Here is a 14,402-nt window from a genome sequence, read left to right as displayed (position 1 = left end):
GAACACTGGAGTTGGTCGCCTTTTCTCAAGTGAAAAGGGAAAGTGAAGTCACTCAGTCGTGTCCGACTTTAGTGACCCATGGACTGCAGCCTACCAGGCTCCTCTGTCCATGGGATTTTCCAGGCAAGAGTACTGGAGTGGGGTGCCATTGCCTTCTCCTATATAAGAGTATAGAGCTTAATAAATATATTTACAGTACAGATATTTTGCTACAACTTACCATAATAAATTCCATTAAATCAGAACATTCTGGGTTATTTGGGTCAATTCTGACCTCACTGGCCCATTCAGAAAGCTTCTGTGCATTAATAAGCCATGGAATTTCAGGAACACCTCTTGCATCTACATTCCTTAACACGCTAACATAAGGAAAAATATGTTGTGAATTTGTATGTAATATACAGGTGATACATCTGTTATATGGGGTAAAACCTACCCATTACAGGTATTTAAGATTACGCTTATCAATCCTCTGCATTTAAGGATAAAACAGAACGTTCAGATGTGCTATCTTCCCTGGTTCTTCTCACATTCTAACTGTATGATAGTTTTTTGATAACTGTCTACCCCTCCCTTAAGACACAAGCTTCTTAAGTGTAAAGCCCATAAATATTCCTCTTTGCAATCTAAAATACACAATATAAAAAGCATCTTTAGGCTCTATCTTTATAGCTGAAACACAATATAGAGTATGTAATACAATTAACTGGGAAGTATGAGTCAGAAGAATATCTTTGTTTGGTCCTATAAGGCCATATCTTTAGAAGTTGTGCTTTGCACCATTTATTAAATTAAAAAAAAAGAAGTTGGAGAGCTATGAAAGACAGGCTAGAATGTATTCTTAAGTGTGTTCTTAAGTCGATTCAGTCATGTCTGACTCTGTGCAACCCTATGGACTGCAGCCTGCCAAGCTCCTCTGTCCATGGGATTCTCCAGGCAAGAACACTGAGTTTCCATGCCCTCCTCTAGGAGATCTTCCTGACTGACATCTTATGTCTACCTGCACTGGCAGGCAGGTTCTTTACCATTAGCACACCTGGGAGTGCAATCTTAGTGACCTCAACTACAGGCAAAATGCAGAGGAAATTCAACCCTAAACAGAAAGGGTTTCTTGTCAGCCATCAATTATCCCAGTTATTTCATCTCTCTCTTCATGGGTAATTCATTTCACCGTGTGGAATTAGAATGCTTCAGACTGAAAGATTTCTAAGATCCTTTCTATGTAGTACTCAGGGAAAATTCCAGTCTATAAACTACGATTTCAATAATACAGTTCTGACTCAGATTTCATCATGTCAGCCCAAACATGGATACACATTTTACACTGTCCACTTTCCATCAGTATCTATTCATATTTTTTATGATGAATCTGAGATAGTCAATTCTTAGGCAGGTTGATAAGAAGTATGGGGTCCCCGAGGAGGAGATAGGGGTCTGGGGTTCTCAAAGAGGAGAAAAGAACAAAGTTTTTTTCTACATTCCTTAGTCTTAGTCACATAAAACTTATCCCATTACAGACTTTTTTTTTCTTTAAGCCCAGAGCTGATGATAACACAACAAAACAACTCATCTTAAACTCTGTACTAAGGATTTTATAACAACAATGTATCCTGCTTGAGAACATATTTCTCCTTCTTAAGAAAGTGAAAGTCACTCAGTCGTGTCCTACTCTTTGCAACCCCAAGGACTATACAGTCCATGGAATTCTCCAGGCCAGAATACTAGAGTGGGTAGCCTTTCCCTTCTCCAGGGAATCTTCCCAACCCAGGGATTGAACCCAGGTCCACCACATTGCAGGCAGATTCTTTACCAGCTGAGCCACAAGGGAAGCCCATTAAGATAATCCTGTTATTTTAAAATGTATATTGTAGGAGTGGGACTGGTAAGATCTTGACATTATTAGTTCTAATACCATCATTTTAAAATGTAAATTGTGGGAGTGGAGTCTAGTAAGACCTTTACAAACTTGAAACATTCTTTTGATTTATTGTTAATAACCAACTGAAAAAGTATACAGCTCCCTTGCTCTCCACCGTCTTCTGATGTCTATGTTGGAAGCTTTCTCTGTCCTTTTTCACTGTAATAAAACTTTTGCCCACACAAGAGCCCTGAGTGGTCAAGCCTGGTCCCTGATCCAGAAGCTCAATTTACTTCTTCGGAGATCATGAATCCAACACCATGCACTGTAAGCTATCAAATCTTTGGAAGTTATTCCTAACAAAGCCAATGCATGGTTTGATAGAATGTTAAGCAAAATTCTTCAGTTCAGTTCAGTCGTTCAGTCATGTCCGACTCTTTGCGACCCCATGAACTGCAGCACGCCAGGCCTCCCTGTCCATCACCAACTCCCGGAGTCCACCCAAACCCATGTCCATTGAGTCGGTGATGCCATCCAACCATCTCATCCTCTGTCGTCCCCTTCTCCTCCTGCCCTCAATCTTTCCCAGCATCAGGGTCTTTTCAAACGAGTCAGCTATTCACATTTGTGTTGTACATTCTATGCGTGTGTACTCAGTTGCTTCAGTCATGTCCAACTGTTTGTGACCCTATGGACTCTGGCCCACCAGGCTCCTCTGTCCATGGGATTCTCCAGGCAAGAATACTGGAGTGGGTTGCCATTTCCTCCTCCAGGGGATTTTCCTGACTCAGGGATCAAACCCAAGTCTCTTGCATCGCTTGTATTGGCAGGTGGCTTCTTTATCTTATATTCTTTCTAATACATTCTGACTTTTCCTATGAATTTCATCACTTTCTTTTGGAAGATAAATACTGCTCCCAGTTTTTAGGAACTCCATACTTTGATTCTGTTCTTTCTCTTATTTTCAGCCTCTTTTTACTGTCAAGCTTCTTGATGAGTAATCTACATCCACTTCCTGTTTCTTCAACATCAATTGTTGAGGACTACTGACATTGGTTTAGTTTTTTTCTCTAAAACTTTCTTATTTACCAAGAAGACCACTCAGGAGGAGGTCAAGGCAACCCACTCCAGTATCCTTGACTGGAGACATTCCATGGACAGAGAAGCCTGGTAGGCTACAGTCCGTAGGATCACAAAGAGTCGGACCCAACTGAAGCAATTCAGCACTCATGTATGCAAGAAGACCACTTATGAACTTTTGCTATGATTCTGGCTATATGCCACAAGTTTTGTAGATAGTGTTCTCATTGTTATTTTAAAAACAGTCTCTTTTTTTTTTCCTTTTTGCAGCTTGAGGTAGTTGTAAAATAACTTAATGTAGCTTTTTACAACTGTGTATTCTATAGTATTTTTTCATTTGGTGAAATTTTAACTGTTAATGTTTTTGGCATTGTGCTTTGTACCATTTATTAAAATTTTTTTTAAAAAGTCTCTAATTTCAGTTTTAATTTCCTATTTAATCCACATTATTTATATAAATATTTTTAAAATGTTATTATATTACTTTAAAAATAGGAATTTTTTAAAAGGAGTTTTAGGATCATGCCAACCAAGGTCCGTCTAGTCAAGGCTATGGTTTTTCCAGTGGTCATGTACGGGTGTGAGAGTTGGACTGTGAAGAAAGCGGATCACCGAAGAATTGATGCTTTTGAACTGTGGTGTTGGAGAAGACTCTTGAGAGCCCCTTGGATTGCAAGGAGATCCAACCAGTCCATTCTAAAGGAGATCAGTCCTGGGTGTTCATTGGAAGGACTGATGCTAAAGCTGAAACTCCAATACTTTGGCCACCTCATGCGATGAGTTGACTCACTGGAAAAGACTCTGATGCTGGGAGGGATTGGGGACAGGAGGAGAAGGGGATGACAGAGAATGAGATGGCTGGATGGCATCACTGACTCGATGGACATGAGTTTGAGTGAACTCCGGGAGTTGGTGATGGACAGGGAGGCCTGGTGTGCTGTGATTCATGGGGTGGCAAAGAGTCGGACACGACTGAGCAATTGAACTGAACTCAGGATCACAGCAAAATTGGTATAAAGTACAGTTTCCACATACACAGCCTACCTCACTATCAACATCCTGCACCAGAGTTATAATTTATTATATTTGTTGCAATAAAAGAGTTGCACTTGTTATAATCCATGGACCTATACTAACTCATCATTAGCACTCAAAATCCGTAATTTACAGTAAGGTTTACTCTTGGTATCGTATGTCATATGGATTTTTGTCAAATACATAATGACATGTATCCACAATTACAGAACCATACAGAATAGTTTCATTGCCCTAAAAATCCTGTGTGCTCTGCCCATTCATCCCTCCCTTTTCCTAATTTCTGGTGAACAAAGATATTTTTACTGTCTCCACAGTTTTGCCTTTCCCATAATGTCATATAGTTGGATCTAGATGGGGAAACAGTGTCAGACTTTATTTTTCTGGGCTCTAAAATCACTGTGAACGCTGATTGCAGCCATGAAATTAAAAGACGCTTGCTCCTGGGAAGGAAAGTTATGACCAACCTAGATAGTATATTAAAAAGCAGAGACATTACTTTGCCAACCAAGGTCCATCTAGTCAAGGCTATGGTTTTTCCAGTGGTCATGTATGGATGTGAGGGTTGGACTGTGAAGAAGGCTGATCGCCGAAGAATGGATGCTTTTGAACTGTGATGCTGGAGAAGACTCTTGAGAGTCCCTTGGACTGCAAGGAGATCCAGCCAGTCCATTCTAAAGGAGATTAATCCTGGGTGTTCATTGGAAGGACTGATGCTAAAACTGAAGGTCCAATACTTGGGCCACCTCATGCAACGAGTTGACTCACTGGAAAAGACTCTGATGCTGGGAAGGATTGGGGGCGGGAGGAGAAGGGGACGACAGAGAATGAGATGGCTGGATGGCATCACCGACTCTGTGGACGTGAGTTTGAGTGAACTCCGGGAGTTGGTGATGGACAGGGAGGCCTGGCGTGCTGTGATTCATGGGGTGGCAAAGAGTCGGACACGACTGAGCAACTGAACTAAACTGAACTGAGCCTGTTTTTTTAAAAATATGTGTTTAAAAAAATTAATAAATAAATAAAAATATGTGTTTACATGGGGAGGGAAAAGGCTATCCTTTTGCTATTATCATTCATTAATTTAATGATGAGATCTTTTGGCCCTTTATGTGTGTCATCTTACTCAAACATAGCACAGTATATAAGCCAGCATTATCATCATTTTTATAGAATTCTACTGTACTTCTAGTAATACTGTTTGTGGATAGGGTCTAGAAGTTAACTCCAATTTCTCTAGGAAGCTGTGGGATATAGATGAAATTTCTATGTCCAGCAATTTCTTCCAGCAAATTGATAATGCAAAAAATTATTATTTTTTGCATAATCCAGAATGACTGGGAAAGATAAAGGTCCCAGAAATCAAATCCTTGGGAGTCTTGGCCTTTGCCTACACAGTCTAAGGACTGTGGAACCACCTCTGTCATCATCCATGTGGCTCTAATCCTAAACATTGAAGAGACACATTCTCTTACACATAAAGACACTTATTGCCTTGGTGGAGTGATTATAAATAAAATAAATATTTTATATATTTACAAATACAAATAAAAATTAAGCAACATCCAAGTAAACTAAACTGTTCCTACCATTTATCTAGAGTTTCCCTTTTGTAGGTTTTGTGTGATGCTTTGCTGAGGACTGGCATTATTTTTCAAGCGTAAAGTTTATTACCTGCAGAAAGCAGATCGTAACGACTGTGACATGGGTGTCAGAGGAACACCATTTTCATCTATGGCCCATGATAGAGAATAGCTTACTTTTCCTGACGTCAAAAGACAAAGTTCTTCAGTTCCATTTTCCTCAAGAAGAAAGGGCACATCTGTTTGTTAAAGGTATTAAAAACATATGAATATTTGAGCACATTACTGTTTTTTCCCCTTTTATGTGTTCCTGGAACCCCAGAAATACAAAGTTTATGCTGATTGCAGGCTCTATTCTTACAGCTCTCCTTCAACTCCTACCCAAAATCCCTCAAGGCAGACTGTTTCAAACAGACTACAAACAAGAGGGGAGAGAATTTATCTGAACATGTTTTCAAACCATTCTTTCTGGGAGTGGCTGCCAGCAAGGAAAAAAACCACTGGCAGCAAAAAAAAAAAAAAGGCTTTCCAACGTGGTTCAGTGGTAAAGAATCTGCCTGCCAATGTAGGATTAGGAGACATGGGTTTGATCCCTGACAGAGGGTATGGGAGTGGGGGGAAAGATCCCCTGCAGCAGGAAATGGCAACACACTTCAGTATTCTTGCCTGGGAAACTCCATGGCAGGCTGCAGTCCATAGGGTCACAAAGGATCTGACACAACTAGCATCTGAGCAGGCATGCTAGCAGAAAAAGAGCTACTGTTTGGCTCCTTTCCTACATTCTTCAGTTTTTTCCCTCTCCTCATCTTCTTTCTCAGTCTCCAGAGAGCTTAGTGATATTTCTTAAAACTCTGCCAAGTGCTTAGTGCATCCTACATTTTTCTAAGACTTTTCTCCAAGGTCTCCACAACCTGCTCTTCTGCTTCATCTGGACTTTATCTAAGCAGACTACATTCCTCCCTCATTTTCTCTACTTTCCTTGTTCCTTTGCCTGCTTATTTCCTTCTCTCTCCTCCTTGCTCACTCATTCATACTCCCTTTCTTTCCACCAGATGGACATAGCAATTACAACACCCCAAGGAAGGCGAGAGAGAAGGGAACCGAGGGAGAAGAGGAATGACAGCATTCTGGCAGACATGCTAACTTAAATTGCAGGAGGAGTAAAATCAATTCAAAGACAGTAAAAAAAAAAGTCCCTTCTTCTTTCCTCTCTCTCTTATCTTTTCTTTTCTCTCTCCTCTTCCCTCCCTTATTCAGTTCAAAGATGAATCAACATGTCCTGGAGCATCTTCAGCCTTTACTAAAGGTCAGACCATCTGGTGGGTTTCCCTGGTGGCTCAGCTGGTAAAGAATCCACCTGCCATGTGGGAGACCTGGGTTCGATCCCTGTAGAAGGGAATGGCAACCCACTCCAGTATTCTGGCCTGGAGAATTCCATGGATTGTATAGCCCATGGGGTTGTAAAGAGTCAGACACAACTGAGAGACTTTCACTTCACTTCAAAGGTCAGGTAGGGGCAGAGCAATCTCGCCACTTAGGTGTGGAGCTCACATTATACAAAGCACAGTGCTCTTGTCTCAGACGACCTAGGAAAAGCAAAGGAGCTTGTCCCAAAGTTTAGATTTCCCAAAGATCTGATTCAAGTCAAAGTTTTAAAAATTAGTTTACTGTCTGGAAGAACTTAATTCGTTTTAACCTAACACTGTAAATACAGGATTCCTTTTTAATGTTTTTTTTTAATTGTGGTAAAGGTCACATAATGCAAAATGTACTATTTTAACAACATTTAACTGTACATTTCAGTGGCACTAAGTACATTCACATTGCTGTGCAATTCTCACCATCTCCCAAATTTTTCACTTTCCTAAACTGAATCTCTGTCCCCATTAAACACTAAATCCTCATTCTCCCTTCCCACCCCACAACCCACCACCCCCAGCCCCTGGCATCTACCAACATACTTTATGACTCTATGAATAGGATTCTTTATTCATATGAATGACCCAGGGTCATTTAGGATATAGAACTCATGAAGGAAATAGGAGGGAAGACACATTTTTAATAAACTTACTGCTTCCTACTTCTCCATATGCAGGTATGACCAGTTTATCAGAGCTAAATTCTAGATATTCCAAAATAGTTTTGCTTTTCAACTCTGTGCTGTTAGGTAAGGGTAAATATAGTTTTGCCAATAAGCATGTCCTTTTACTTATTTCATAAACCTAAATATAAAAGAAATGATTGATAACAAATTTCATCATTAACATAATTTTAAAAAAAATACTAAAATGTAAAATAGGTATTGCTCTAGAGCCTTTGATCCACATGATTGTGATAAAATTAGGTAATCTTATGTGTTTAAAAGTATAGTGCCTTTCACTGGTTTCAAAGAAAATCAACTGAATAAAAGGCTTAGAAATATAGTTCTGGGAATTCAATACATATAACACAATACCCAAAGAACTTACTTTTGTGTAGCACTTTAAAAGTCCTTTTATCTTATTTAAACCTGATAAAAATTACAGGAAATAGGCATTACTCTTCCCATTTTATAAATGAAGAGCTGAAATCTCTATATGAAACTCTATTAATTTTTATTAAAAGTGTTAGAAACTTGGGTTGAATTGCCTAAGAAAAAGGGAGAGTTGTTGGCTCATGGGGTCCAAGGACAGATTAAAGGAGCTATACGGCAGGGAAGGAAGGAAAAGTCCCAGAAGAAGGAGTAAGGGAGGCGCTGAGTACGCTGTTGTACAGACATCTACCGGGTAGGTCTTCTGATTCTGCATGCTGTGCTTTCTACTAGAATTCCATCACTGCCATAACTACAAACCCAAATTTTTTCAATAGGAAAATATTATTTTGACTTATACTCTGTTATCAGTGTCTGGGGAAACAATGATATGTGCTCTAAAGAAAAGAAAATCAAGAAGGGTAAATGCCCCTTAAAAGATAAAAAAAGAATGTACCAACCAAAAGGACAGTTGATAACCAAGAAGGCAGAGAAAAACGCAAGACAAACAGGTAAATATTTTTCTGGTCATCTAAATACTGTTCCTATAAGAGTGAATTTAAGCCAACACACTGGTCCCTTTGCCAAAGGCATCGCTAATACAGAAAGGTTTGCAGGGGTTATAGCTAATTATAGGTAATGGATTTTACGTATTTACATCTCTGAAAACAATTTCTTATTGTAAATTAGTAAACTGGCTAACTAAAATGAGACAATGAACTGACAAATATATTCAAATATTCAGTTGGCATTCTGATTTTACACATCAATCTTGTGGACTTGCTTAGGGTATGTCCATGCATTCTCATGGAACTTTGGAGGCCAGATCCTGGACAGCAGCAGATGTAAAGATAGAGAATGACACCTGGAATCTCCCAGGAAACGACTTGTCCCCAACGGCAGCTATCAACACCTGTGTAGCTGAGATGACGTGTCGAGAATGAAAATAGGCATTATAAGTGGAGAAACTGCAATATTAAAAAAGTCTAAGTAGGGAATTGCAAAAATATATGGGAAAAAAACAAACAGTTCAGTTTGGCTGAAGTGAAGAAGGAGTAAAGAAAAATAATTAAAATAAATAAATTTATATTAAAAAAGAAAAATAATGATAAAATTAGAAATGTAGGTTCGTATGTGTTCCTCAGGGCATATAGATTTATTTAGCAATTCATGCAGCTGTTAACGGAGAAGGCAATGGCAAGCCACTCCAGTACTCTTGCTTGGAAAATCCCGTGAACGGAGGAGCCTGGTAGGCTGCAGTCCATGGGGTCGCTACGAGTCGGACATGACTGAGCGACTTCACTTTCACTTTTCACTTTCACACATTGGAGAAGGAAATGGCAACCCACTCCAGTGTTCTTGCCTGGAGAATCCCAGGGACGGTGGAGCCTGGTGGGCTGCCGTCTATGGGGTCACCCAGAGTCGGACACAACTGAAGTGACTTAGCAGCAGCAGCAGCAGCAGCAGCTGTTAATGGTATGAATTATCCCTAGATAGATTTCTTTCTTTCTCTGCCTCTTAGTTTGTTAGGATCATGTGCTAATTGATGATGACGAAGGACTCAAAATCTACACTTACCTATTTTGGAAGAGGGGGTAATTTTAAACTTCAAGAGGTTAGACTATAATATCACAATTTATTTTAGGAACAATAGTAGGCAAGTGTAGTCAGCGTATTTTCAAAATAAAAATTTCAACAATGTACACCCATGGCTGATTCATGTCAATGTATGGCAAAAACCACTACAATATTGTAAAGTAATTAGCCTCCAATTAAAATAAATAAATTAATTTAAAAAATTTTCAACAGAAGTACATTTTAAAATGAGAGTAACTTAATAGCACAGATGAATAAAATGAATACAGCTTTTGATCAGGGATAGCACAGTTATTTCAGGCATTGAAAATTAACTGATTTAGATTTGTAATAATAATCTCAGACTCCACTCCATACTCATATAACACAAATCTTTACTCCTCCTAACTTTTCTTTCAGGTTTAGACTCAAGTTTAACTCTTACATTAACCATCAAGACGTGTTATCTAGACTCCATTACTGTTTCTAATTTGTGTTCATCATCATATTTTCTTCTTTTAGTGCCAGGATTTTTATGATGGGGTCTTTGGAAAGGGATCAGGGATCTGCTACATGTGTGTTTCTTCATCAGATTCTTTTAAAATTTTTTTAAAAATATGAGCAAATATATCAAGAGACTGAAATCACCAAGCCAAGGTTGGGGCAATTTAAAGAAATTATTCAACACTAACAATTGCTATACTATTCACAGTTTAAACAACCTTCTTTCACCTCTTCCACCTCACTAATAAATGAATGTCTAGAGTTGGCAAGAATTATAGCAGGAAAGAAGTATTTAGAACAACTGCAAATCAAATAATTTTGTACTTAAAGCATAAAAGACTACTGATGAATTATAAGTATATTATTTATAAATACTAATATCTTATCTTAATGTCTTAATATAAAAAAACATAATAGTAACTAACAATAAATTTTAAATTATGTAGTGTATAAAACAATATACAAAATTAAATGACAATGGCATACCTCCAAGCAAATTGTTTCAGGCCAATATATTAACTGAATATTGAAAATTTGCTGAAACATGACTTTAAAATCAAACTGTAGAGGAGATACTGAAGTGCAAGAAACTTGTTTATCGTTGTATAAGATTTTAATAAAATATTTAAGCTTTTGAATTTTGGCTCTCCTCTTTTGTTCGTACCTAAAAATTAAATGAACCTTTAAGAGACCCTTGAGAAGCAAACCAGATATAAAATATTATTCTTTTCAAAATACATCTCAACATATTAAAATATGGTAATTTTAGAGGACAAATGCTGTCTTTAAGCCCAGTAACATTTGCCTATCTCTTATCCACAGATAGAAATTTCTTTAAAAAGATGCTAACTCAGAAACAGAAAAAGAACTAAAATTAAAGTACCATAAATCATTCAACTATTTATTTTACTAAATTATAACTTAAAGAGATTAGAATACATCCATTATAAGATGTTTTATGAGAGGAAAAAAACTGAGGGACTTAGGAATGGGGGTGAGGGGTTTGCGTCAAGAATTCAAAAATATTTTCAAACTTTTAAAACACACACACACACATACACATACACATTATGTTTTCAATAACCTCAAACAGGTGACTAAGACAACAGCCTTGCTGTGTCCTCTTAAAGGTCTTTGTGAATCTCTTTAGGCTTTAGGTTATATATTCTTTTTTTCCAGGACACTGTTTCTCTGAACCCTAAGATCAGAGGCCAGCCTTGGGGCTACTATGACAACACTTGTTGGGGAAAAAAATGGATCCATTCGATAATATGAACTCCTAAGGCATCTTCCCTCCACCCATTCATTCATTCTCTCAACCAACATTTATTGACTATCTTCTCAGATGCAAGTCAATTGACCTAATGATAGTTAAGATTTGATCCTGATTTTCAGAAGGTAAAAGACTAGTTGGAAGATAAGCCATAGGCTGAAACATAAAATTCCCTTCTGTTCTCCACCCTGGTCATCCTATGGGCCAGCATATCTGCCCATCTTCTCTATAATCTCTCAAAGGGGTATGGGACAATAGATTACTTATTCTTCCTATTTCCCTGGTGGTCGTTTTTTTACCTTCCTCCCAATTACCTTTAAAGAAATATTAATAGTTTCATAAAATATGTCCCTTACGTTGCCCTCTGAAAGTAGTTTAAATAATGAGCTTATCTACTGATTATGAGAATTTGTTAATTTGGGATTAAAATCTTCACAAAATCTTTGTGAAGATTAAATCTTCACAAAATCTTGCCTTTTCTGCACCTGTAAACTCTTTTTAATGTTCCCTTAATCCATGTACTCCTTTTATCTCTCTGTTTGACATAAACGTATTATTCTTTTCTAAAGATTCAACTCTTATTCAACTGGACATTTTCAATGGATAATGACAGCAATGCCCCATGATAGCAATTGCTGTGAAAAGATATAAAGCATTTAATTTCCTTTTGCCTTGACTTCCTCTAAGTTTTATCTTAGCCTTTCCAGCACAAATATCTTCTTCCTTCTTTTTCTCTCTTTATTTCCAACTTCCACTTTATGGCTGTTCTCTTATCCTTATTTAGATGGTCCTTTTGTGGGCATCTTACACAAGAAATTATCTTGGGCCCCTTTTTGGAAGCAGGTGTAGAACAAATAAAACATTGCTTCACTGCTCTATTTCTCTAGTCAGAAAGAAGATAATGATAATTTTGCCTTTGTGTTTGCTACTCTTTATGTTCATTTAAAAGTTTAACCACTTAATTGTTCATTAATTAATTACCATTCATTTAATGAACATGAGTATTTATTGAACACCCACTATCTTCCAACACTGCACTAAATAATGTACATTCACGGTACTCAAAGATGAATTGGTACCAAATGTTTCATGGGACAGAGGTTGGAAAGTTGTACCTAGTTCAGTGCTCTAAGTTGCTACATCTTCTTTAAGAGAAATGAGATCCAAAAGCTTAGAGATAGGAGAAATGGGGATCGGCATGATATCTGTTATGCATGGATTTCCTAGGAGTAGAAAGTAAACCTTAAAGGTCAAGGAAGAAGTCACAACTGGGAAATAAAAAAGCTTGTATTGTCCAAGTAGAAAAACTTTCCAGAGGGTCCTTTCTAATCAGAACATTTTCTATGAAAGCCAGGAGAACCTTCAACAAGCAAGGATGACCATACAATCCTATTTTTCACAGTGGCTTTATAGTCCACCTATTTATACCTGAACAAAAATTACTACCACAGCAAAAAAAAACCAATCATCACACCAAACTGGTTTATGTCCCACCTCAGTCATAAACTAGAAGTTCAATACCCATCTCTAAAATGAGGATAATATCATGGAACTATGGTAGAAATTAGAAGTGCAAATTTATTTTTTAAACTTAGCAATCAGGAAATCTAACATTATTAAAGAAATAATACAGTAACTAGATAACATATAATGAAGAAAAATAATCTGAAAATGCTTAAAATAATTTTGAAAATGCTTACAGTGAACATCTAGATAAGTTTGTTAATTCTGCTGTGAAAGAAAGTTGTGGTATCATGGTAATTGGATTTACTATTTCAATATCTGTTTCTTCAAATTCTGAAGCTAAATATGAGAAGCTCTAGAAACAGAAAAATAAATAATTTATAATGTAAGTTCAATGCTTAGGACAACTATTCTTAAAATTAAACTTTTTTATTTGTCATTTCGTTGGGTAACTTACAAATATCAAGATTTCCTATTCTATGACTATTCTATCAAACAAATATAACCAGTTAGGATGAGTTGAATGTTATTTTGCAGTGTAAATACCTCCTGTTTCTTCCTGTTCTTAAATGCTTTTCCTTCAGTTTTCTTCTCAGTCCCAGACATTTTCGACAATTCTTGTTTTTGTTCATCACATTTATTCATTTTCAACCTTAAAACAGAAAAAGTGGAATTATTTGAGTTGTTAGAGATCTTGCCCACACACCACACACATACATCACAGTCTCTTACATTAATTTTATATCCCAAGGAAATTATCAGTATGATACACAAACATATATATGCATATAAATATAAAATTTCATAAGCTTGTTCTCAGTATTCATAGATTTCTCCCTACTTATTAAATACTACCAGGGAAGCCCAGTTAATTTACTGCTAGTATTTTTACGCCCTTTCTAAGGATATTAAGAAACCTCTCTGATGACAATAAGGAACCAATGGGGATGGAAGATAAAAATTTAAAGGCATAACCCATCCTTCCTCTCATTTCTTTTTTTTTTTTTTTGACCGCAACAGGCAGCATGTAGGATCTTAGTTCCTCGACCAGGGATTGAATGCACACCCCTTGCATGGTTAAGCATGGAGTCTTAACCCCTGGACCACCAAGCAAGTGGTAGTCCAAGTGGACCAAGCAAGTCCCTCTCATATCTCTTAAGCTGTGAACATGAGCATGTGTAAGGGCAAGACACTACAGCAATAGTGAGTGGTAAATCAGTTATACTCCTTGGGATTTATGCATAAACAGTAAGAAATTCATGACTGCTTACCAATATGGTGACTGCCACCACCACCACTACCACTATCAACCACTACTACTGTCTTACTACCAGTACTACAATGACCACCACCACCAACACCAACTACTGCTACTGCACTACTGCCACGACTGCAACTATTGCTGCCACCACCACCCACAACCACTACTACTGTATCACTACCACCACCACCACCACCTATTACTACTGCTGTACCACTATTATTTCTACAAATATAACCACCACCATCACTCACAACCAC

General features: G+C 37.6%; 1 protein-coding gene across 2 annotated transcripts in view; it reads right to left on the bottom strand.

Annotated features, from left to right (window-relative positions):
* The window catches only part of CC2D2B (coiled-coil and C2 domain containing 2B), a 96,578-nt gene that overhangs the window by 51,856 nt on the left and 30,320 nt on the right, over nt 1-14,402 (bottom strand). For both annotated transcript variants that reach the window (XM_088842194.1, XM_088842195.1), the window contains 6 exons: nt 13,428-13,533; nt 13,118-13,236; nt 10,631-10,808; nt 7,628-7,778; nt 5,648-5,795; nt 221-359 (listed from right to left, as the gene is read on the bottom strand). In XM_088842194.1, coding sequence (XP_088698320.1) covers nt 221-359; nt 5,648-5,795; nt 7,628-7,778; nt 10,631-10,808; nt 13,118-13,236; nt 13,428-13,533 — 841 coding nt within the window. The remainder of the gene's footprint in view (nt 1-220; nt 360-5,647; nt 5,796-7,627; nt 7,779-10,630; nt 10,809-13,117; nt 13,237-13,427; nt 13,534-14,402) is intronic.

The sequence above is a fragment of the Moschus berezovskii genome, chromosome 12, assembly GCF_049115385.1.
Source record: "Moschus berezovskii isolate FMDL1 chromosome 12, NW_MosBer_1.0, whole genome shotgun sequence".
In the NCBI taxonomy this organism is placed as follows: Eukaryota; Metazoa; Chordata; class Mammalia; order Artiodactyla; family Moschidae; genus Moschus; species Moschus berezovskii.
This window is presented reverse-complemented; position numbering and strand designations above follow the sequence as displayed.